At 40.3% G+C, this 23,905-nt stretch overlaps 1 protein-coding gene across 1 annotated transcript in view; it reads right to left on the reverse strand.

Annotated features, from left to right (window-relative positions):
* Positions 1 to 23,905, reverse strand: part of SVOP (SV2 related protein) — a 61,475-nt gene that overhangs the window by 9,560 nt on the left and 28,010 nt on the right. The window contains exons 2-12 of the mRNA XM_073582595.1: positions 23,062 to 23,222; positions 20,657 to 20,742; positions 17,890 to 17,988; positions 17,155 to 17,226; positions 16,933 to 17,057; positions 16,384 to 16,447; positions 12,031 to 12,156; positions 11,687 to 11,815; positions 9,361 to 9,434; positions 1,092 to 1,168; positions 97 to 204 (exon numbers count right to left, since the gene is read on the reverse strand). Of these exons, the coding sequence (XP_073438696.1) occupies positions 97 to 204; positions 1,092 to 1,168; positions 9,361 to 9,434; positions 11,687 to 11,815; positions 12,031 to 12,156; positions 16,384 to 16,447; positions 16,933 to 17,057; positions 17,155 to 17,226; positions 17,890 to 17,988; positions 20,657 to 20,742; positions 23,062 to 23,222 (1,121 nt within the window). The remainder of the gene's footprint in view (positions 1 to 96; positions 205 to 1,091; positions 1,169 to 9,360; positions 9,435 to 11,686; positions 11,816 to 12,030; positions 12,157 to 16,383; positions 16,448 to 16,932; positions 17,058 to 17,154; positions 17,227 to 17,889; positions 17,989 to 20,656; positions 20,743 to 23,061; positions 23,223 to 23,905) is intronic.

Below are 23,905 nucleotides of genomic sequence, written 5' to 3' on the forward strand. Positions count from 1 at the left end.
AGATGTCAGCGGTCCTAGAAATGTAGCTTGCTGTTACAGTGGCCAGTTTGTATATACCAGGTGAACATCTGATGTGACTATTCTAGCACCACCAACCTGGAAATTCAGATAGTGTGGTCCATAATAAATCAGTGTAATCTTCCACAGTTAGAAATTCACAGGAGAGACTGCATTTCGGCTTGACTGCCTTCCTCTGACTGGAAACTTGGAAAAGGAATAGAAAAAACGTGAAATATTTGCTAGTCAAAAACCACATCAATATGATAGGATGATAAAATCAGATTTCATCAATTAAAGTTATGATTTGATTATAATATTACAATTACTAACTGTATTTATAGACTAAAGAGATTTGTCATTGGTGGAAACTGGGAACTCACATCTAGAAATGATCATTATCGTTTATTAAATTGTAATAAATTAATAGTTGATCTGATACTGAATAAAAATGTTCAAGGTATCTCCGGTCACAGGGAGATCAATGTGGTGGAGCTGGCTGGCTAATGGTGGTCAGAAAGTCGCTGGACAACCAGGAGATCCAGAACATGGACAGAAACATCAAGCAGGTGGGATGGTCACAATAAAGGCAATGGTCAAAACCAGGAAATCCAAAACAGTACCAGAAATGTAAGGTCCGAGGTCAAATCAACAGAGAAATACAAGCAGGATAAATGGTGACAGAAAGTGTGGACCAGGTCTAGCGAATTATAACTGGCAATGGGGAACAGGCATTCAGGATCTTATACAGCCTCCAGCCTTGCCCAGGGTGAACAGCAGGAGTTAAGATCAAGGATAACTTTTAAGCAACCGGTCAAGATGGTTTTACAAGTCCCAGAATCACACAGAACAAACACGTTTTCACTCCGTGTCATCAACAACAGAGACTTGACATGGCTCGGCAATGGAAGCACAAACATAGGGGTAGATCACCGACAGAGATGTCATATAATCTATGGCTAATTAGTTGTGTCAAAATTTGTGTCTAGATCTGGTAGAAATTATAGCATGTCTATCATAAATTGACAGTCATTCATATAAGAAGACTCAATAACTGATATGCTGTGCCAATACCTGTAAAAGTTACTACTTACCGCTGCATACATCTCCAGCTTGGAAAAGCTCTGTTGTTAATAAAACCAGTCCATAGTATGAAAAGGCATTAGAAAACCTGTAATATAAAATGAGATCTATTATCAGTGAATGTTTAAACTAATGTATATGCTTAACAATGTTAAATTGGAACTCTACCAATTCCAGACTGGGGTGCCAAATGCCCACCAGTAACCAAATCCAGGGACACACTTTTCAACCACATGCAAATGTGACATTATCCTCAATCACAAATTTATATAACAATGAACTGGGAAGATTTGTTAAATGAATAAGATGTTGCCTTTGCTTGTACATAGTGATTCAAGTGGAGGGGAAGACATATACCGCCGGTGCAGCTGCACCAGGATCCGGAGGTGGAGGGATGCCCCTGCAGGGCAGCTAATACTGATTGCAATCTGGCCTGTTTCTCGGAGCCCGAGGCTCCAGCGGGACCATGGCCATATTTCCTTAATCATACGCGTGGGCAGTGAGCGTTCCCTGCAGCTCCGCTGCCTACAGGAGAAATGGCAGAGAAGCGGAGCTGCAGGGATCCAGGATCTGCTTCCTGCCTGAAACTTTCTTCACAGGCATGCGTGGCTTGATGACATCAGCAAGCAGCGAGTGCCTGTGTATGAGAGAAAGTTGCTGGTGACGAAAATGCTACGGGGGAACAGTCGGAGAGGTGAGTGGTGGTTTTTTTTAACCATTACACTGGGGAGAATAATGATGAGGGTGGGAGAGGACACTGAGTTGCAGTAGGGGAGAACAATGATGGGCCTGTTGAAGAGGACACTGAGGTATGGTGGGAGAGAGGACACTGAGGTGTGGTGAGGGAGAATAATGAAGGGGGTGGGGGAGAGGACAAAGAGGGGGGTGGGGAATTGGGTTGGGAGTAAAGGGGACTTATAATGGACTTATGAACAGGGGGAGGAGGACATAGATTAGAAACATCCAATGGCTAGATGTTCTAAGAACAGAAATGTCCAAGAAGGATGGGAGATATTGAGAAATGAAATTCTCACCGCACAATTGATAACAATCCTGAAAAGAAGGAAAAATTGGAAGCATTGAAAGAGACCAGGGTGGATGAACACAGAAATTTATCACTTGTTAAAAAGGAAAAAAGAAATGTATATCAAATGGAAAGAGAGCATATCTAAAGAAGAATATAATGCTGTTTGCAGGGAATGCAGGGCAAGAGTTGTAAGAGTTAAAACCAGTAATGAAATGAGGCTAGCAAGGGAGAAAAGCTGAAAAGATTTTGGGGGTATGTCAAAAGCAAAAGAAAAGTCAAAGATGCTGTAGGATTTTTACAGGATGAAAAGGGTGATGTGGTCAAAAATGATGTTGAGAAGGTTGAACTTTTAAATTTCTATTTTGCATCTGTGCTTTCTAAGAAAACAAATGTAATATCAACTGATCTTTACGGTGCCATCGAAGAAAAAAATAATCTACTCTATCCATAAACAGAGAGATGGTGACACTTAGCTAATTTAAATTCAATTAAATCTCCTGGTCCAGATGAACTACATCCTAGGGTACTGAAAGAGTTAGCAGAGGGAATTAGAGAACCACTGGCAGAATCTTTGAAAAATCATGGAAAACAGGAGAAGACCCAGAAGATTGAAGGAGGGCAAATGTTGTCCCTATCTTCAAAAAAGGAAAGAAGACAGAGCCAGGAAATTACAGACCAGTAAGCCTTACTTCTATTCCAGGAAAGATACAGTGCCTTGCGAAAGTATTCGGCCCCCTGGAACTTTTCAACCTTTTCCCACATATCATGCTTCAAACATAAAGATACCAAAGGTAAATTTTTGGTGAAGAATCAACAGCAAGTGGGACACAATTGTGAAGTTGAACGAAATGTATTGGTTATTTTAAATTTTTGTGGAAAGTCAAAAACTGAAAAGTGGGTCGTGCAATATTATTCGGCCCCTTTAACTTAATACTTTGTTGCGCCACCTTCTGCTGCGATTACAGCTGCAAGTCTCTTGGGGTATGTCTCTATCAGTTTTGTACATCGAGAGGCTGAAATTCTTGCCCATTCTTCCTTGGTAAACAGCTCGAGCTCAGTGAGGTTTGATGGAGATCGTTTGTGAACAGCAGCTTTCAGCTCTTTCCACAGATTCTCGATTGGATTCAGGTCTGGACTTTGACTTGGCCTTTCTAACACCTGGATAAGTTTATTTGTGAACCATTCCATTGTAGATTTTCCTTTATGTTTGGGATCATTGTCTTGGTTGGAAGACAAATCTCCATCCCAGTCTCAGGTCTTTTGCAGACTCCAACAGATTTTCAAGAATGGTCCTGTATTTGGCTCCATCCATCTTCCCATCAATTTTAACCATCTTCCCTGTCCCTGCTGAAGAAAAGCAGGCCTAAACCATGATACTGCCACCACCATGTTTGACAGTGGGGATGGTGTGTTCAGAGTGATGAGCTGTGTTGACTTTAAGCCAAACATATCCCAAAAAGTTCGATTTTGGTTTCATCTGACCAGAGCACCTTCTTCCACATGTTTGGTGTGTCTCCCAGGTGGCTTGCTGCAAACTTTAAACAACACTTTTTATGGATATCTTTGAGAAATGGCTTTCTTCTTGCCACTCTTCCATAAAGGCCAGATTTGTGCAGTGTATGACTGATTGTTGTCCTATGGACAGACTGTCCCACCTCAGCTGTAGATCTCTGCAGTTCATCCAGAGTGATCATGGGCCTCTTGGCTGCATCTCTGATCAGTCTTCTCCTTGTATGAGATGAAAGTTTAAAGGGACGGCCGGGTCTTGGTAGATTTGAAGTGGTATGATACTCCTTCCATTGCAATATGATCTCTTGCACAGTGCTCCTTGGGATGTTTAAAGTTTTGGAAATCATTTTGTATCCAAATTCAGCTTTAAACTTGTCCACAACAGTATCACGGTCCTGCCTGTTGTGTTCCTTGGTCTTCATGATGCTCTCTGTGCTTCAAACAGAACAATGAGACTATCACAGAGCAGGTGCATTTATACGGAGACTTGATTACACACTGGTGGATTATATTTATCATCATTAGTCATTTAGGACAACATTGGATCATTCAGAGATCCACAATGAACTTCTGGAGTGAGTTTGCTGCATTGAAAGTAAAGGGGCCGAATAATATTGCACGCCCCATTTTTCAGTTTTTGACTTTCCACAAAAATTTAAAATAACCAATAAATTTCATTCAACTTCACAATTGTGTTCCACTTGTTGTTGATTCTTCACCAAAAATTTACATTTGGTATCTTTCTTTTGAAGCATGATATGTGGGAAAAGGTTGAAAAGTTCCAGGGGGCTGAATACTTTCGCAAGGCACTGTATTTGAACAATTTATTAAACAGCATGTATGTAAGTGCTTGGATAAGAATACAGTAATTAACCAGAGCCACAAAAAGTGGTAGCACAAGTCATGCCAGACTAATCTAATTTCCTTCTATGATGGAATCAATGACTGGGTGGATCAGAGAAATGTGATAGATATAGTATATCTTGACTTCAGCAAAGCATATGATAAAGTATCTCATCCTCTCCTTATTGAAAAAATGACCAAATATGGGATTGACAAGGCTTCGGTTAGGTGGATTCATAACTTGCTCAGTGATCATACTCAAGGAGTGGAAATAAATGGTTGCACATCCAATTGAAAGAGCGTTGCAAGGCTCTGTCCTGGCTCCAATGTTGTTCAACATTTTTATAAATGATCTAGATAAGGGAACTGAAGGTAAACTAATCAAATTTGCAGACGATGCAAAGCTAGGAGGGATAGTTTACACTAGAGATGACAGAGAAAGAATTCAGTTGGATCTAGATAAGCTTGAACAATGTGCAACGACTATTACAATGGTATTTAAAAGGGAGAAATGCAATATTCTACACCTGGGCAAGAAAAACGAAAATTAAATCTATGGAATGGGAAGAAGAGAACTAAGCAACAACATGTGTGAAAAAGACTTGGGTATACTAATAGATCACAGACAGCCCAAGAGTCAACAGTGTGATGCAGCAGCAAAAAAGGCAAACACAGTACTAGGATGTACTAAGGCAATCATAGAGCCTAGATCCCGTGAAGTAATTATCCGCCTTTACTGCTCTTTGGTCAGGCCTCCTCTGGAACACTGTGTCCAGTTCTGGGCTCCAAATTTTAAAAAAGACATTGAAATACTGAAGCAAGTTCAGAGAAGAGCTACCAGTATGGTGAGCGGACTGCAAAGTATGTCCTAAAAGGAATGGTTAAGAGATCTAGGAATGTTTAGCTTGCAAAAAAGAAGGCTAAGAAGAAACTTTATAGCCGTCTACAAATATCTGAAGGGATGGCTCAGTGTAGAGGGGTCATCATTATTCTCATTTGCACATGGAAACATGAGAAGCAATCGAATGAAACTGAAAAGGAAAATAAACAGATAAGACGTTAGAAAAAACTTTTTGACAGTGAGGGTGATAAATGAGTGGAACAGGCTGCCACGAGAGGTGGCGAGTTCTCCTTCAATGGACATCTTCAAACAGAGGCTGGACAGACATCTGTCTGAGATAGTTTAGTGAGTCCTGCATTGAGCAGGGGGTTGGATACGATAACCCTTGAGATCCCTTCCAACTCTAACATTCTATGATTCTTTGATATGGATTTAAAATAAATTGGATGGTGGAGGAGGGTGCTAAGCCCCTGATAGCGTCCTCTCCCATCTTACAATTCATTATGACACTATAAAGGACTTAAAATTTTTTGGGGAGTGGGAGAGGCAAGGTGCATAGGACACTTTATAATGAATTAAAAGGTGAGAGAAGGTGCTGTCAGTGACTTGTAATGAATTGAGAGGTGGCAGAGGATGTTCAGTACCTGATAATGTCTTCTCCCACCCTCAAATTCATTATGATATTATCAAGGACTTATAATGAATGGGAGGAACACAGGACAGGGACTAAGGCTATGTGCACACGTCCAGGATTTGCAGGAGAATATTCTGATTCATATCCTAAAGTGTTGGCAGGAAGAAAGTTGTGTAAAATACAATTCTTTTTATGCCATTTTTTTTACATGCTTTTGTTACGTATTTCCCCTGCTCGTTAGTATGGGCGAAATACGCTGCAAGAATTTACATTATGCAGATTTTAATCTGCTGCAAATATGCAAGGTAAAAAATAAGCAACGTGTGCATAAGACTTCAGGGATCTCATTCACTTAGCTTATACAGTAATACCTTGCATATTATTGTTATTATTGCATATTTTGGATACAATAAAGTTGGATCAAAAATGGCCGACTTCAAAATGGTCACCATGGTCACCACCCATCTTGAAAAGTTTCCCCCCTCCCATATACTAATGTGCTACCAACAGGAAGTTGATATCACCAACCATTCCCATTTTATGTAGGTGTATCCATATAAATGGCCCACCCTGTACATAGAAAAACGCACTAATTCTACAAAAAAATCCAACCCATTTTAAACAAATGTTTCTTACTCATGGTTTAAGCTATGAAATAATTGTTCCTATTTATGGCTTAATCAAAACTTATTGGCTGATTTGTGGAATCGGTGAGCTTTTGAATATCCTGTAATAAAGTCCAGTAGTTTTTTTTTAACTGTAATTGACTGTAAGATGGAGTAATTATATTACACTTTAATTTGCTTATGTAGCGGGAACGTACTGGATCTATGCCAAAGCTAGTAGGGGGATGATGTTGCAAGTGTGGTGAGTTGAAATGTTCTTATTTTTGCTATCTCCTTTTAATCTACACTCACTGGCCACTTTATTAGGTACACCATGCTAGTAACGGGTTGGACCCCCTTTTGCCTTCAGAACTGCCTCAATTCTTCGTGGCAGAGATTCAACAAGGTGCTGGAAGCATTCCTCAGAGATTTTGGACCATATTGACATGATGGCATCACACAGTTGGCGCAGATTTGTCGGCTGCACATCCCTGATGCGAATCTCCCGTTCCACCACATCCCAAAGATGCTCTATTGGATTGAGATCTGGTGACTGAGGAGGCCATTTGAGTACAGTGAACTCATTGTCATGGTCAAGAAACCAATCTGAGATGATTCGAGCTTTATGACATGGCGCATTATCCTGCTGAAAGTAGCCATCAGATGTTGGGTACATTGTGGTCATAAAGGGATGGACATGGTCAGCAACAATACTCAGGTAGGCTGTGGCGTTGCAACGATGCTCAATTGGTACCAAGGGGCCCAAAGAGTGCCAAGAAAAAATTCCCCACACCATGACACCACCACCACCAGCCTGAACCGTTGATACAAGGCAGGATGGATCCATGCTTTCATGTTGTTTACGCCAAATTCTGACCCTACCATCCGAATGTCGCAGCAGAAATCGAGACTCATCAGACCAGGCAACGTTTTTCCAATCTTCTACTGTCCAATTTCGATGAGCTTGTGCAAATTGTAGCCTCAGTGTCCTGTTCTTAGCTGAGAGGAGTGGTACCCAGTGTGGTCTTCTGCTGCTGTAGCCCATCTGCCTCAAAGTTCGACGCACTGTGCGTTCAGAGATGCTCTTCTGCCTACCTTGGTTGTAACGGGTGGCAATTTGAGTCACTGTTGCCTTTCTATCAGCTCGAACCAGTCTGCCCATTCTCCTCTGACCTCTGGCATCAACAAGGCATTTCCGGCCACAGAACTGCCGCTCACTGGATTTTTTTTCTTTTTCGGACCATTCTCTGTAAACCCTAGAGATGGTTGTGCGTGAAAATCCCAGTAGATCAGCAGTTTCTGAAATACTCAGACCAGCCCTTCTGGCACCAACAATCATGCCACGTTCAAAGGCACTCAAATCACCTTTCTTCCCCATACTGATGCTCGGTTTGAACTGCAGGAGATTGTCTTGACCATGTCTACATGCCTAAATGCACTGAGTTGCCGCCATGTGATTGGCTGATTAGAAATTAAGTCTTAACACACAGTTGGACAGGTGTACCTAATAAAGTGGCCAGTGAGTGTATGTATCTATTAATTAATCCAAGGTCTAAAATATTTAGGGGTTTGGACAAAGTTAGGAGTGTGGACTAAGGTCTCATTGTAGTTAGTGGTTTGGTTTGGGGTAGGAATTGATTTAGAGGTCTGTTATGGTGTCTGAAATAACCTAGGGATCTGGTCTGGTTTCTGACTTATGTAGGTTGCTATAGTGGCTCAGAATATGCTATAGAAGCGAGTGTCCAAAGAAATCTCTGACTTCCGTTCTTCCAGGCACATATAATCAAAGATGGCATTTAAATAATCAAGTTTTAACTTAAAGGGTCCTCTCTCGAGTATGAGCATGTCAAACTGTTCACATCGTAGTGGCTACTCTTTTCCAATGCGGAGATATTAGCTCATAAACTTTAGTTTTTAATTATGTTATAATCCAACTAGTTGTTACCAGAGACTCTCTGGTGGCATATGCTTCTTCCCCTGTATGAAGTTGACCAATCATAAGTAATTAACCTCATGTAAGGGAAAAAAACACACGCCTTTCCTCATTGATCCCAAGTAGCTACTACTGACTATTCCAGATCTAATCTCACAGCAGTTGGTGTTTAAGGAGGGTCAGAGTTGACAGGACTGTGAGGTGAGTTCAAGAAGGGTTAGTAATGATACATAACTAAGCTCTCCTGCATCTCTGTACTGTATCTTCACAGACAAGTGAGAAGAAGTTTAGTCTTTTCTCTCCTGCATGACGCTGCATGCTTTTGATTGGTTAACATTATGCAGGGGAAGAAGTACACGCCTCTAGAGACAAATCTCTGGTAACCCCTAGTTGAACTGTAACATAAATTATACCCTAAATTTTACAAACTAATATATCTGCAACAGAGGAGAAAATAATTAAAAAATGAAAACTATGTTTTACTCAGCCACTGTTTCATGATGTGGCCAAGTAACATGTACAAGTTGGTGAAAGGTCCTCCTTAAGGTGCATTTACACTGCATGACTATCATGAACCTAAATTCTTAGGAATGCTCGTTTCACAATATTCACGCAGAATAAACAGACTGCAGTTCACCCAACGAACAACAGACTTGTTCGTCAGGGTGAAATGACCTTTCAGTTTACCCAGAAGATCATAGTTCTGGTACTGGCTATTTCTGCTCTGTGTAAACAGGCTATTAAACAACCATTGATCAGCAAACAAGTAGCTGGTGCAAATAAACCTTTGGTGTTGCATTGAATATTATATTTTGGTCATTTTATTATAACATTTATTTGTTACAGATCACCAACCAATTATTGCAGATAGGTAACATAATCACTTACCATATAAACCAAAGCAACAGCGTTGTGCATCTGAACTGAGGTGAAAAAAGGTCCCGAATTTTACCACGGTCCTCCTATAAATGTGAAAAAGGTTTATGTCTATTATAGTCAATGTCTGATCAAAAGACTCAAATATGGCTAGTTCAGCATCTTTTACTTTAGTGTGCTTGTCCTTATGCAAAATGGATGGCATGAGCATTTTTACACATGGACCAATGGTCTGCAAACTAAAAATCGCAGCCTGCACTTCTCTGATCCATTTTTTGGATCAAACTTGCCCATTAAACTCTTTGGGTGTGGCATGTGTTTTTTTTTCATGAATACACTGCAATTATGCAATGCAATGCAATGCAATTTATGGTGTTCCTTCAAGCCTGCAAGTTGCATTTTAGGGATCGTCCTCATTCATCTGGGAGTGAGGAGCAATGGGTTGAGATTGTTATTTCTCTCCTTCAAGGAGATCCTCAATCCTGGGCCTTTTCACTTCCAGCAGACTCAATGTCTATCTGGTCGGTTGATAGGCTTTTGAGGCTCTAGGCCTCGTGTATGATGACCCGGACTGTGTCTCCATTGGTGAGTTTCAGCTACATAAGCTCCAGCAGGGAGACCGGCCGGCAGAGGAATTCTGCTCAGAGTTCTGTAAATGAGCCACAGACACCCGGTAAAATGATCCTGCTATTAGGAGTCAGTTTTGTCAGGGCCTGTCTGAAAGACTAAAACACGCATTAGCGCTGTACGAAACTCCTGAGTCGTTGGAGGCAACCATGGCTCTGGCCATATGCATTTATAGACAACTCAGGGTTAGACCTGTTGTGACACCGCCTCCCATGGTACTCCCTCAAACCGAGGTTCTCCCTGTGTGCTCTGAATAACCAATGCAATGAGGAGGGGCCTCCCCTTGGTATGAGTCTCTTATGGTTTGCCGCAAAACTGGGTTGTAATTTTTCTGTTGTTAAAAGGGGCATTTCATTAGAGTATGGTCCGTCTTTACCCAAAGCAAAAAAAAAGCCTTCTTACATCAGGTTGAGTGGCGGATAACAAACTGGGTGCAAAAATCTCTTCCGCATATGTATCTCAGTGTTTCTTACCCTCAGAAGTGGTTATTGGTATGAAAACTGAGAAAATATCCATCCTCTTGGATAGTGAGGCAGGAGCCAATATGGTGGATGCTCGGTTCGCAAAGGACCTTGGTCTTTCCTGTAGGACTCTGGCAATGCCTGTCTCCATACTTGCAATTGATTCTGTGCCTCTCGGTCAGGGAAATTTAGTGCATGGTGCGAACATGCGAATAGTGGCTCTTCACAGGGAGCTCCTATCTTGTTATATCTTGGAAAGTCTCCCTATTTCTATTGTGCTGAGTCTTCCCGGGGTGACTAAACAAAATCTAGTCATAGACTGGGAGGCCAGAGAGATTATTAAGTGGAGTGATTTTTGCAAAGATAATTGCCTAGGTGCTGCAATCTCCAGTGTCTCCAATAAAATCACTCCATGTTACCTGTCATATTTTGAAGTATTCTCTGAAAAGGGGTGTCAAGAACTGACTCCTCATCATGTGTATGACTGTTCTGGGATTAAGAACATCAAAGCAGATGCTTTGTCTCTGAGTTTCCGTGACGTTGGGAGTACTGACGATACTGTCCCTATTTTTCAAGAAGTAGTGGTCGCCTCCGCAGTGTATTCTGAACTTGAGGGTGAGGTATTGAAGGTTCAGGGGAACGTCCCTGCTGGTCCTTCAGGGAAATTGTTTATACCTGTTCATCTATGTCTTAAAATTTTGACGGCAGAAAAACTTTGAAAAAAAAGACTCAGAACTTGGATCCACCATTAAAATACAGTGAGTGGTTGATAAGGGCTTAATATCAGAAAATCCAGAGCAACCTATGATTAATGCTGTTAAAACTGCCTCCTTTTGACCCCTTTAGCCATTAGAGTGTTCCAAAGACTCATGCTTGTTGGGGAGCCCTGTTTGGGATTTTACTGTCGGAACCATGAGCTTCAAGTTACGCCATTGAGAGGGAAAATGCATTAGTTCTTCTTGAATTTTCAATAGTCAATATTAAAAAAACACTGTGTCATCTGCAATCAGGTTTACTATATTTGTTATCATTTTTAAAACCAATAAAGCTGATGATGGAGAATTAAAAAGTGCAAGTAGATTTTTCTCACTCACTTCAATGCAAAAAGTGGTTATCTTTTCTTGAGGAGCAAACAAGAAACAGCATATTTTTACTACCAATGCAATGGATTTAATCACAGCACTGTTTGCTATCAGCTCTGCACCAACCAATACAGCATTATTATGATGGGAGAAGATATGCATACTCACCTGCCTGGATAAGATAAGTTTCCCTAAAGGCATTGGAGCCCCATTCTCTGTTGCTATACGCTTTAAGGTAGCGAGAGCTTTCTCCTGATTTCCAGACAGGACATCATATCTAGCGCTCTCCGGTAACCACTACAAGGTAACATGTAATGACCAAATTAACATTTATAGTACTTGCCGAAATAAAGATGACTCTTTTTTACAAAATGGAGAACATATAATAAAGAGACCTGTTCCTTAAAATTTAATTAATGCATTCAGTATTGCACACTGCGTCCTCACTTTGGAATGAACAGTTACAAATGCTTGAAAAAGTCTAATTTAGTAGTTATTTTCTAAATACTTACAAAACACAAAATTGCAAACACTATCAGTGGCACAGCAGAAAATATCAGGAGCCAACGCCATCCTAAGGTGGGCATGACAAAGATAGCCAGCAGAACTTCAAATACTGTGCCCACTGCCCAGAATATCTAGCAATAAAAACAAATTGTTATTTGATATGAAAGTTTACATTAAATGGTAAAAATATGCTGTATCTGTATTTGACACTGTGGATCATCAGCTCCTCTTCTCCATGCTCTGCTCTATCGGCCTAAAGGACACCATTTTCTTGGTTCTCTGCCTACCACATTGACCATTCCCTCATTGTATCTTTTGCTGGTTCTTCTTCTCCTCTTCCCCTTGATGACAAGCATTTTTCACCTATTGGACCCCCCACCATTCCCTTATAGATTGTAAGCTTGCAAGTGAGCCCTCATTCCTCTTTTAACTGTTGAACTATGTTTTACTTGTAATGTCTTTGTCGTCTGTACATGTCCCCAATTAATTGTGAAGTGCTGCAGAATATGTTGGCGCTATTGAAATAAAATTATTATTATTATTTAGCTAGCAAAATCTAACAAAGTTCTTCTTAAGAAAACTTAGCTTAGGTACAACTAACCCCTCACCAACAGTTTGTATATGGTTTTACTATTAAACTTGATCTTTTGATACCTTGGTCTTAATTATGCATGTCATAGGACCATGGTTGGTTTCATATATATAGTGATATTTTGACAGATGCAGTGGTGCTATATTATTTAGGATACTTCCTTTCAAATTGTAGCACTGCCTATTTATTTATCTACTGATGCCATTGCTGCTTTGCATTACTATTATTTATGATAACTAGCTGAAGAGCCCGGCGCTGCCTGGGCATAGTAACTAACTGTGGTTAGTTATAGCAAATTATAATTATCCTCCATCCCATAGTCCCGTACCCATATACCATCATACATATACACCATCCCATAGGCCCGTGCCCATATACCCATCATACATATCCTCCATCCCATAGTCGAGTGCCCATATACCCATCATACATATCCTCCATCCCATAGTATAGTGCCCATATACCCATCACACATCCTCCATCCCATAGTCCCGTGCCCATATACCCATCATACATATCCACCATCCCATAGGCCTGTGCCCATATACCCATCCTACATATCCTCCATCCCATAGTCTAGTGCCCATATACCCATCACACATCCTCCATCCCATAGTCCCATGCCCATATACTCATCATACATATTCGCCATCCCATAGTCAAGTGCCCATATACCCATCACACATCCTTCAGCTCATAGTCCCATGCCCATATACCCATCATACATATCCTCCATCCCATAGTCTCGTGCCCATATACCCATCATACATATCCGCCATCCCATAGTCCCGTGCCCATATACCCGTCATACATATCCTCCATCCCATAGTCCAGTGCCCATATACCCATCACACATCCTCCATCCCATAGTCCCGTGCCCATATACCCATCATACATATCCTCCATCCCATAGTCCAGTGCCCATATACCCATCACACATCCTCCATCCCATAGTCAACCATTATGACATCATAATGAGCGGCGGTGCGGATGCCAATCCCGGACATACACACACACACATACATACACACACTTGAGCTTTATATATTAAATTGAGCCTTGCGCTATTGATGTACAGATACATTTGTTGACCATCTAATATATAAAGCTCAAGTGTGTGTATGTATGTATGTATTTATATGTGTGTATGTCCGGGATTGGCATCTGCACCGTCGCAGCTACAGCCACAAGATTTGGCACAGTCACACGTCTGGACCCCGAGAGTGTCCTAGGCTATGTTGTGAGGCGAAATTTTAACCCTGTGCATTCCAATTCACCAAACAATTTTGCACCTATCTACATAATGGGGAAAAAGTATGTGTGTGTCAAGCCCCGCCCCTCATTATGATGTCATAATGGTTGCCATGGCGATGCTGATGTCATCATAGGTTGCAAGCCCCGCCGCTCAATATGATGTCATAACGGTTGACTATGGGATGGAGGATGTGTGATGGGTATATGGGCACTGGACTATGGGATGGAGGATATGTATGATGGGTATATGGGCACGGGACTATGGGATGGAGGATGTGTGATGGGTATATGGGCACTGGACTATGGGATGGAGGATACAGTATGTATGATGGGTATATGGGCATGGGACTATGGGATGGCGGATATGTATGATGGGTATATGGGCACGGGATTATGGGATGGAGGATATGTATGATGGGTATATGGGCATGGGACTATGAGATGAAGGATGTGTGATGGGTATATGGGCACTCGACTATGGGATGGCGAATATGTATGATGGGTATATGGGCATGGGACTATGGGATGGAGGATGTGTGATGGGTATATGGGCATGGGACTATGGGATGGAGGATGTGTGATGGGTATATGGGCACTCGACTATGGGATGGAGAATATGTATGATGGGTATATGGGCACGGGCCTATGGGATCGTGGATATGTATGATGGGTATATGGGCACGGGACTATGGGATGGAGGATAATTATAATTTGCTATAACTAACCACAGTTAGTTACTATGCCCGGGCAGCGCCGGGCTCTTCAGCTAGTTGTTTATAATATTGTGCTAACACTCATCAGATCATTGGTGACACCACGCTCAAACTGCATTTAATTATGGGGAATTCCATATACCCCTGGTGTTGTGACCCTCATCGATATCTCTCCTGTTTTTTTTTTTATATACTTTTTTAATATTCACTCTTTAATAAAGCATATATATTTTTTAAGAAATTTGTCTGCCCTTTGCTTCCGTTTTTGCTCGGAACTATGTATCACTGGAAGTGCGTATCATAGTGGACCATTTCAAATTGGGTTACATCTGTATAGAAACAAGCCCACTAAATAATTCATCAGGGCATCATGGAGACCTAATATGCGGATGCTAGATAGGGATGTCCTGCTTACACATCTATGTTGCTGAGCAACCTACAGATTAGCTGTATCATGTTAGCAGGTCTTATGGCCCCGTTACACATAACGATGTCCCAGTGATCCCACCAACGATCCGACATGGATGGGATCGCTGCAACATCATTAGGCTGATTGCTGGTGAGCTGTCACATAGACAGCCCCTCCAGCGATCAGGACCAGCGTGCACGCTGGTTTCCAATGTAAACAGCGGGTATCTAAGAGCCACGCGGCTCTTGGATACCCGCTGTTTACCCTAGATACCAGCGTGCATGCTGGTTTCCAACGTAAACATCGGGTAACTAAGAGCCGCGCGGCTCTTAGTTACCCAATGTTTACGTTGGAAACCAGCGTCCAGCGTCGCTGATCGCTGGTCTCTCACTGCCATATGCAGTGATGCGTGCTGGCCAGCGGGAGACCAGCGATCAAAAAATGGCCCAGGACGATCCTGCACGATCAGCGATACCCGGCAGGGGGGCCGCTCGTTGATCCCCATCACACACAGTGAGATCGCTGGAGAGATCGCTGATGCGTCACAAAATCAGCGATCTCGCTAGTGATCTCTCTGTGTGTGACGGGGCCCTAAGTGAGTGCAGACAAATATTACTCTGACATCTGTTTGATAACTACAAGAAAAAAGGTAATTGCTTAGAACCAAGAATGTGTGAACAATTAACTGAAATATGAATAATAACTCAAACTCATCCTTAACAGAGTATCCTCACACTTTAGTAAGTCTTGTAAGCATTCAACACTTCTCCAGTTGTCTTAAAGGACCACTCCGATGTTTTGTTTTTTATTGTCCCCTCTGTTACCAATTAGTGAGTGTATAAAAATACTTACCTTTGTCTTCCGACATTTCCAGCGCCGCTCTGGCCTCTCCTCCATCGTGTGACCGCATTTGTGACTTGACGGCCCACACAGCAATTTTTGTGTGTTTCTGACATCACTTTCTCAATGTACAACGTAAGATCATAAGACTCAGATCAAGACGCTCTAGCTTCATAGTCTGGGTCATACAGATTTACATTGAGAAAGTGTCCGCTGGTCCACACAGAAGATGCTGTGACTGCTGGCTGGTCACAAATGCTGTCACATGAAGAGGACCAGAACAACACTGGAAGTGGCAGAAGACAATAACCAATAATTATTTTAATGTACTCACTATACATGCATTAAAAAAGTGATTTCTAATGGAGGGGACGTTAAAAAAAACAGTGGAGCACTGGAAATAGCAGAAGATGGCAAACGGTAAGTATTTTAATATACTCACTATAGACACATTACATAACTGATTGCTAATTGAGGGGACATAAAAAAAAAAACAGTGGAGTGGTACTCTGATTTCCGTATGAAAATGTTAAAAAAAACACATTCTCACCTCTATCAAAAGTATACACTTTGCTCTTGATTTCATAGGAAGAAACTCTGCATACAGTGTCACTCTGGTCAATAAAAAAAAAGGAGAGGTGTAGATTTAAGGTTTAGTCATACTATGTGGTCAAACCACGTATGACATCTATTCCTGTGGGACACACACTACAGATTGAAAATCAAGGGTGTTAACCAGTGCTCCCCAACTCCAGTCCTCAAGGCCCACCAACAGGTCATATTTTCAGGATTTCCTTTGTATTGCACAGGTGATCCAATTGTCACCTTGGCAATACTAAGGAAATCCTGAAAACATGACCTGTTGGTGGGCCTTGCGGACTGGATTTGGGGAATACTGGTGTAGACTGTTGAGCGTAATTACGGTACACTTAATTTGCATCATATCCAGTTATTTGCTATATAGGAAATGTAATTAAGATGAGATGCAATAAAGTAACAAAAATGTTTTATTTAGAAAATACAGAATAAACTAGAAATAAAATCCATACTCAATATTTTGATAAGTTATTATTCAAAAGCAGATCAATAGCACACTTACGACTGAGGAACACCTCCAATTCCAAAACCAACTAGTCCTCTAAGTACAATAATCCAACTGTAGACAGGCGCAAATGCACTGAGGATTCCATAATACAATGTCCAAAATACACTGATCTTCAGACCCTGGTAAGAAATGGCACCAGCAGTTGTCAAAAAAGGATAAACCCAATAGAATTTGATCAAAACATTATCTAACAAATGATCTGACTGTGTGACTTACGGTTTTCCTACCATACTGGTCTGAGAGATTTCCCCAAAGGGATGAGCTGGACATCATCCCAATAAAGACGACCTGTTGAGAAAGCAGAACACGAACATCAGCAATCTTTGTGTCACAGTGTCCTTTACATCCCTGAAGGTGGCATCTTACAATTGCAGGTCTGGAAGTAAAGTGACAGCTTTTAGTTGCTTATTTGCTAATCTATAATGAAGGGAAAATCGAAAACAATGAAAGTTTGTGATTAATTATACAAATTAGAATTTTAATTTAATTTAGTTTGCATTTTATCCTATCATCATAAAGTGTCATCCCAAAAAAGAAGCCTTTCTAGAAAGCATAAAGCAAATCTACATACAGTATAAATGGGGATATTCATAGTGGGCCACAGCATATGTACTGTAACCAGCACAACGTAATGAGATCTTTAGTAAAGAAACGTTACAGATTTAGCTGCCTATAGATTTGAGGGTTGACACAATGTAAAGAAGAAATAGATATATTTTATTATCATTTTTTAAGACACAGCTAAAAATTAATCTCTAAACTGATTCAATTACCAAGGGCATTGTAGTATAAATTTATCACAGCGCCACTGCAGCTAAAATAGCTTTATATTCAATAACTGCGCCAGCAGAGCTTTGTGCTTACACAGGATAAGTGCAAGTCCTCAGGCGCATATTACGTCAATGCAACACCTGGAATTAGATCTAAGAAGTGGTCAGTGCATCTGCTTACCGATGTGAGCAGAGCAACTTGCCAACTGGGTAATCTCCATTCACAGTGGAGCTGTGGAGCCAGGATACTAAGAATCATCATTTCCATTGCATCTGCCATCTACATAAATCAAGAGGCAAAGGATTAAAGAGGAAGCTACATCAAGTAGGAAAAACAGAGAGACCACCAAGAAAAAGTGTCAACAAAAGTCACGTAGAAATATCAAAGATAAAATCTATGAATGTTGATCAATATTGAGAAACTAATAACTTGGAACCCATTCACAAACTTTGCACAAATACCACAGTTCAGGTCTTGCATCTTCCTACCATTGCCTTTTACACATTAAGTATTTATTTGAAAAACAGACAGGCATGTATGCATCACATATGCGCCCGCAGCTCGTGGCACCAGAAAATCTTCAATGAGCTCAATGTACGTGATGTGAGGATTCGTAACCTAAGGCCGGACAATCTCTTTATGGCGTTTGTTGCTGAATACTGTTAGTGAGGAGCTTGCTGTGACATGACTCAAAAGGGCATAGGTAATTGCCAAGGAATTAGGCATGTCAATGTGCATCTATACAAGGGTTGGTAGTTTGGCACACTTAGGTGAAGCATGAACCTGTGTATGCTTCTTGTGAGAGCCTCTCTTGGGGATTGCAGTTCTATTTCAGAGGTTCTAGTGAGTCATAGAATCATAGAATGGTAGAGTTGGATGGGACCTCCTGGGCCATCTGGTCCAACCCACTGCTCAAAACAGGAGTCGCTAAATCATCCCAGACAGATGTCTGTCCAGCCTCTGTTTGAAGACTTCAATTGAAGTCTAACAACAGAAGCAACTGCAGAACTGTGAGGCCTTGGACGTGTGTGGAGAATAGAGTCTCCTTGTTGCGGGAGTTCATGGCAGGTGGAGATCGGCATCTCAGTACATGTTTGTGAGAGGCCATCTTGGTCAGAGGCCGCGACGGCTTTACACCCTATGAGCCACTTTCAACTTTGAATGCTGGTTGTGAGTCACATGTCAAAAGTATATTAAACTAGAAGAGTAAGAAATCGTGAATTTGCAGATATGTTACTGCTAAATTTGGCAAAATGGTATTCTACCATCCAATGTGGCATGGTGGCATCTTTTTATAATATTGTGTAGATGTTGTTTTGTAACCAGTGCCATATTTAGGGATCCTTGACAAGCCACTTCATAGGGACCAGTACAATAGATGAATGAAAGATAAATGTTGATCATTTATAGTCATGGCTGAAAGTGTTGGCACCCTTGAAATTATTCCAGAAAATGAAGTACTTCTCCCAGCTAATTATTGCAGTTATACAAGTTTTGTTATACATATGTTTATTTCATTTGTGTTTATTGAAACAACATAAAAAATGAGAAAAAAAGGCAAATTAAACATAATTTCACACAAAACCCCCAAAATGGGCAAAACTTTGGGCATCTTTCTAAAATTGTAGGTAAACAACCTTGTTTCAAGCATGTAATGCTTGTTTAAACTCTCCTGTAACAAGTAACAGTTGTGGGCAATATGAAAATCACAATTGAAACCAGATGAAAAGGGGAGAAGTTGACTCAATTCAATCTTTGCATTGTGTGTCTGTGTGTGCCACATTAAGCACATTAAGAATGGAGAACAGAAAGAGGAGAAGAGTACTATCTGCGGACTTACAAACCAAAATTGTTGATTAATATCAAGGTTACAAAATCTTGATGCGCAACATAATCAAGAAGTTTACAATCCATGGAACAGTACCTAATCTCCTTGAACGTGGACGGCAGACAAAAAGTGACAAAAAGGTTGAAACGCAGGAGAGTCCAGATGGCTGATAAGCAGCCCCAGTCATGTTCGAAAGAAAATCATGCTCTCCTGCAGGCTCAGGGTGAATCAATATCAGTGAGAACTATCTGTTGACATATGAATTAGATGAAATGAAATGGCAGAAGACCCTGAAGGACCCCAATGCTGACACAGACATAAAAAAGCTAGACTGCAGTGTGCCAAAACGTACGTGAGTAATCCAAAATCCTTCTGGGAAAGTGTTTTGTGGACAGATGATTCCAAGAAAGAGCTTTTTGGTAAAGCATATCATTCTACTGTTAGAAAACTCGGTTTGCGTCCTAGCTCATGGATCTTCCAGCAGGACAATGACCCCAAACATACTTCAAGAAGCTCCCAGAGATGGATGGAAACAAAACCCTGGAGAGATCTGAAGTGGCCAGCAATGAGCCTGAATCTAAACCTCATTGAACACCTGTGGAGAGATCTTAAAATTGCTGTTGGGCGAAAGCACCTATCAAATATGAAAGACCTGGAGTAGTTTGCAAAAGAAGAGTGGTGCAAAATTCCAGTTGAGAGGTGAGGAAGCTTGTTGATGGTTATAGGAAGTGATTGATTGCAGTTATTTATTCCAAAGGGAATGCAACCAAATATTAAGCTGAGAGTACCAACGATTTTGTTCGGCCCATTTTTGTGTGAAATTATGTCCAATTTGCCTTCTTTTCTTTTTTTGTGCTGTTCCAATATACACAAAGGAAATAAACATGCGTATAACAAAACATGTGCAATTGAAATAATTTTCTGGGAGAAGTACGGTACCTCATTTTCTGGAACATTTTCAAGGTTGTCAACACTTTCAACTATGACTATACTTAGTGATGCCATGTAAATTCAGGTTCAACTAATTATTACAAATATTTTTATTATTTATGTGTATAAAAATAAGGCACTTGCTTTAAATGCATTTAAATTTAGTACTGTGATATAAAAGTTACTTGCCCAGGCCAGTCCAGTTAGGATTGACAGTTTCCACTGGAATTTCCCAAATCCAATAGCTTCCACGGCATCTTCCACCATAAATGTGTCTGTAAGGGAGAATAAAGCAGACTCCGAGTGAGGAAATTGACTACTAAACAGGAGATAGCAATGATTAATCCCTGTCAATTGATTAGGTAAATCTATCACGTAAAAGACTTTGGGTAGAATTTATCAAGGGCTGTGCAAAAGAATTTTTGCTTAAAAAAAGTCTCTAATTTTGATAAAAACCTGTATTATGCGAACATCTGCACATTTATCTGATTTACGTCAGTCTCACCAATTGTTTTAAAAGTGGATTGGGATTAATCTTAATAAATCCCTATTTGTTTTTATAGCATAAATCATATTTTCTGCAAAATAATTACAATCAAGGGTCTTGAACATTTTCTACTTGTATTCTTCCTACTAAATGTTTTCATCACTTCTTCTACACGGCTGTCACTGTCAATGACCTTGGCATTCAAATAAAAGGCATGATCGTTGTATCACATGTACAGATGTCAGAAAACATAAGTGGACCCTTTGGAATTACCTATACTTCTGCATTGACTATTAGTAAAATGTGATCGTATTGTTCTTTTATTGAGCATAGTCATTAAACATTCACAAAAGATGTGTTATAGAGACACGTAAATCTAAAAAAGGCTACAAAAGCATTGCTAAAGTCTAAGATGTACACAAATCAAGAGTCAGAAAAGCAGTCTAACGGTGGAAAAAAATCAGATCTGGTGCTATTGTCCCTGAAAGTGGTTGTTCTGTTAAAATCACTCCAAGAGCACAATTGGTAATTCTGAAATTGAGAGAAATAATTTGAGAATAATAGCAAAGACCTACTAAAGACTCTACGAAGTGCAAAAACCTCTGTAAATGTGTCCACTATTAGAAAAAGTCTAAGAATAGTGTTCATGAAAGGACACCACAAAAAAAGCAGTTGCTCTCCAAAAGAAAAAGGTCTACTGCTCTAGACCACCTGTAATACTTGTTGGAAAATGTTCTATGACCAGTTGAGACAAAATATGAACAACCATAAGCTTAGGCATTAGAACAATGTACATAAACACCAAGACCTCAACCCAATTGTGAAGCCTAATGTAGGGAGTATCATGTTTGGGGCTTCCATTTGTTGGCGCACAGATAGAAGTAGCAGAGGCATGGATTAAATTATAATGCAGTATTGAGAAGTGTAGCTGTGAATCCAGCACTAGATTAAGCTAGGTAGAATCCACGCCATCTCTTTCTCTGCTTGTCACTATGCTCCTTTCTCCCCTCTCCTATCCATTGACTTCAATATGCTGTGTAACATGACAGATCACTGTGCAGTCAGTCATCTTATCAAGCAAATTATGAGTTCAGCAAGCATGGGGAGGGTAACAAGTTCTCATAAGTGGAGAAAGAAGCACATTTCTCTGAAAAGACATAATATAACATTCCTTATATTCACCTTTACTACTGATTTATGGAAAGTTTGTTGAAAGTACAGTTCCCATTTAAGTGGGAACACTTTGAAAAGCTATTACACAGCCATACTGACATGGATATTCAAATTTCCCATACCAGGTTAATGTAAAAAAACAAACAAGAGCTCACACAGCTCCACTAACAGAAAATAAAAAAGGTAAAATTTCTCAGAAAATGACAACACAAAGAAAAAAAATTAGTTTTTTCATAAATTTCAGAATAATTTTTTTTAACATAAATTCAAAAAGCGGTGATAGTTTGGTATCGCCATAATCGAACTGACCTAGAAACTCATTCACAGGTCATATTTAGCACACAGTGAATATGGTTAAAATAGCAAAGTAACATAAAACAATGGCAGAATTGCATTTATTGTCATAATTTTGTCCTACTTGAAAAATGTTTCCCATTTTTCAGTACATTATATGGTAAAATGAAAAATTTCAACTTGTCGCAAAAAAAGAAACAAGCCCTCATATGACTTTCTTGACGGAAAAATAGCAGTTACATCAAAAAAGTTTTTGTGAAATCTTGTGATATATCCACTTTCACCTAATAAAGATGCTGTGGCATCACCTTAAGAGGGGTGTAAATACAAAGTATCCCAGAAATATTCCTCCACTGTGTGAGGATTATCTGACGCTACAGAAAATGCTTTGTGGGGTGATTGGTCCTAAAGGAGATTGCTGTTGCTGCTGCTAAATAATTCTGGCTTGTGATAGAAGTTTTATTTATTGTGTTTAGGCCGATTTATATAATAAGAGGGAATGCAGTCAAAATGTCTTTCTGTAGGTCATGGATGTGTTTAGAAAACATGATGAAGACTGTAGTCTTGGAACACATACTGTACACATTTAATAATTACTGGCTACATAAAAAACATCTTAGTGGCCAAGTAGAGTTCCTACCATCAGTAGGGTTGGCAAATTCCTTTGGCACTGTGGTTCCATCTTCTAGCTCCACTGCTTCCAAATCTGTGCGGACGGGTCCAATTTGAATTTCATGCTCCCCAGAGATGCTGTCCTCTTCTGATCTGGCGCTTTCTCCAGTTCGACGGAATTTGACAACACTGCAGAGAGAATCTTTAGTAATTTTACGGAAACTCAAGGTCTAATTTTTCCTTTTTTTTGTTGTGAGTCATTTATTACTAATTTGGATAATACATTGTTTGAGACTTTTACAGTATTATTCTTAAAAAGGTTGTCTGGTTTAGAAATCGAATTTTCAAAGTAACCCATGATTGTATTCTGAGGTGGTTATTTGAGACTTCTTCTACTGGGCCCCCTACACGTTAGATAGCCATTGGCCAAATAACAGCTTTCTCTCCTGACTCCCCCATACACAGGAACGCTCGGCTAGGAACTCCTTTGTTCTCAATAAGTGAACCCTCTGGTAGCAATTATCTTAGAACCAAACAAAAGGATTGGCCATTGAAATTCAACATGTAGGATCCTTCTCTATCCCAACATTATCTGTTGATGGAGAGTCGGGAGGCTACCATACACATTACATTTTTTGCCAATTCTGCTGATATGTTTGTTTGGCCGACTTCAGTCTGGTGTGTACTGGAACCCTAACTAAAGCAAAGAGTGGCTACAAACAACCATCTATTCTTCCGCTTGGATGTTTTGCCAAATCTTCAGGGAAACAAAGGCAGCCCTACCTTTTCTGTGATCCTCACAGACATTGAGACTTAGAAAGTGTGTATATAGTATGCCAATATATTGTAGAAAATGAGAGAAATGTGCCCTG

Source organism: Dendrobates tinctorius, unplaced genomic scaffold, assembly GCF_039654945.1.
Source record: "Dendrobates tinctorius isolate UK_male_01 unplaced genomic scaffold, ASM3965494v1 ptg000073l, whole genome shotgun sequence".
In the NCBI taxonomy this organism is placed as follows: domain Eukaryota; kingdom Metazoa; phylum Chordata; class Amphibia; order Anura; family Dendrobatidae; genus Dendrobates; species Dendrobates tinctorius.